Below are 2,206 nucleotides of genomic sequence, written 5' to 3' on the forward strand. Positions count from 1 at the left end.
TATCGAAAATTCTGAAGTAAGTTCAAAAATAATGTGAGCACGAGGACTCAAAACCTAAAAGGCTGGGATAGCACGGGTACTCTAACCATTCAACCAAGGATTGATTCGTCACGATCGATTCCTTGGGTTGAAATAATTCATACATGTCTGAAAAAGCAAGACATATATTCACCAAAACTGAATCTTGTTACCATTAGTTAGCATTCCCTCCTTGTTTCTTTACCTCTTGTGCTTGCCTCGTTGAGAGACCACAAACTCCACCAAGGCCCAATCACAAGCATCCACTTTCTTTTTGCTCATCTTCTCAAGGCCTCCAACGGTGGAGGCGGAATAAACTCCGGCCACTTTTTGCAGCCGCCCGGAATTTGATACTCCCCCGGTCCTCCCCTATATAGGCACGCCTCCTTCCACCTCCCTCCTTCGCCACTTTCCTGCCTTCCTCCATTGCTCGCCGTCCTAAGCCCAGCCGCTCAGGTAGGAGCACTAGAGCCGACATGATGGCGGAGGCGTGGATGAACGTGCTGCCGCCGCCGGCGCCCTACTTCGCCGGGCAGCCGTGCTGGGCCGTGCAGCAGGAGCGTCGCGGAGGCGGCGCTTGGACGCTGGAGGAGAACAAGGTGTTCGAGGAGGCGCTCGCGGCGATCGACCTGGACGCGCCGGACGGGTGGGAGATGGTCGCGCTGATGCTGCCCAGGAAGACGGTGGCCGACGTGGTGAACCACTACAGGGCCCTCGAGAACGACGTCGGGTTCATCGAGGCCGGGCTGGTCCCGTTCCCTCACTACGACAGCTCGTCCCCTTCGTCCGGGTTCACTCTGGACTGGGACGGCGGCAGCGCCGGCGCCGGCGGGTTCCGGCGCGGCTACTGCCTCAAGCGCGGGCGCGCCGACCAGGAGCGCAAGAAGGGCGTCCCGTGGACGGAGGAGGAGCACCGGTAAGCCGCCATCTTCGCGATCTTCTTGTGCTCCGATTGTTGGCGGTGGAAATTTGATCGTGTTCATGCGCTGCGTGCGTGCAGGCTGTTCTTGAAGGGGCTGAAGAAGTACGGGCGAGGGGACTGGAGGAACATCTCGCGCAACTACGTGACGAGCCGCACGCCGACGCAGGTGGCCAGCCACGCGCAGAAGTACTTCATCCGGCTCACCTCCGGCGGCAAGGACAACAAGCGCCGGTCCAGCATCCACGACATCACCACCGTCAACGTGCCCGACGAGGACGACCGCAACAGCCCCTCGGGGTCCCCGCCGTCCGCGGTCACCACCGCCGACACGAAGCCCTCGCCGTCGTTCGGCGGGCAAGGGCAACGGCACGCCTTCATGCCGCCGACGCTGCCAGTGGGGACGCTCGGCGGCGGCCATCCCTACGGCAACGTGAAGCTCGAGCACCAGAGCTCGTTCATGGACGGCGGCACAGTCCTCGACATCGACGACTCGCTCCTCCTGCAGATGCAATGCGGACAGCTGTGACGTCCCCTCTCGCCGCGGCGAATCCCGCCCGGAGGACAAAACAGCGGCGGCACCCATCACCATCATCGCATCCACGGCCGTGCTTGCCTCGAGAGCAGTCTGGTTGCAGAGCCGGCGTGCTTGTGTCTCGATCGACCGACACCCAGATGATGGCACCCAAGCGAAAACATGTGAGAGCGACACGGCGGTGCGGAGCGTGCAGGTCTGCGTCCATGGAGAAAGAAACCTCAAGAACCCATCGACGTGCCGCCCAGTGTACATAGAACCTCAACCTCCCACTGTACTGAAAAACAAAATCCGAAATAAGCCTTCGATGAAGCTCGTACTCCCGTGTGCGTGCTCCGGTCTCAAAATTGTTGGAACTTGGAAGTTTCGATTTGGCTAGGCTCTCTCGGCCGCCTGAAATCGTCCATGTGCTGCCGGCCTAGCCTGGCGCCCTGGCACCCGGGGCTTCTCATCAATGCTGATCTCGTTCCGTCCGTCGTCTCCGCCACGAAATATTGAATCCTCATCCTCCTGCGCAGGCCGGCCGGGCATAAACTAGTCCGCCTCGTGTTCCTTGCTCTCGCTCCTGCCTGCTGCCCGCCCATGCGCAGGTGTTGGCTCAGCTCAGGGCGCGCGCGCGCGCGCCACCTCTGGCTCCAGTTGGCCAGCTGCGGGGAGAGTATCAATTTGATTCGTCAATCAGCTCCACGAGAACTGCCTTGCCTTGCCTTGCGGAATGATGTAGTAGTGGCTGG

General features: G+C 60.6%; 1 protein-coding gene across 1 annotated transcript; it reads left to right on the forward strand.

The window, feature by feature from the left end:
* Positions 1-240: 240 nt before the first annotated feature.
* On the forward strand, positions 241-1,791 carry LOC123440522 (transcription factor DIVARICATA-like). Its single transcript, XM_045117087.1, has 2 exons — positions 241-934; positions 1,019-1,791. Exons 1-2 carry the CDS (start codon positions 495-497, stop codon positions 1,464-1,466), a joined length of 888 nt encoding a protein of 295 aa, XP_044973022.1. The 5' UTR covers positions 241-494; the 3' UTR covers positions 1,467-1,791.
* The last annotated feature ends 415 nt before the right edge of the window (positions 1,792-2,206 follow it).

The sequence above is a fragment of the Hordeum vulgare genome, chromosome 3H, assembly GCF_904849725.1.
Source record: "Hordeum vulgare subsp. vulgare chromosome 3H, MorexV3_pseudomolecules_assembly, whole genome shotgun sequence".
NCBI lineage: Eukaryota > Viridiplantae > Streptophyta > Magnoliopsida > Poales > Poaceae > Hordeum > Hordeum vulgare.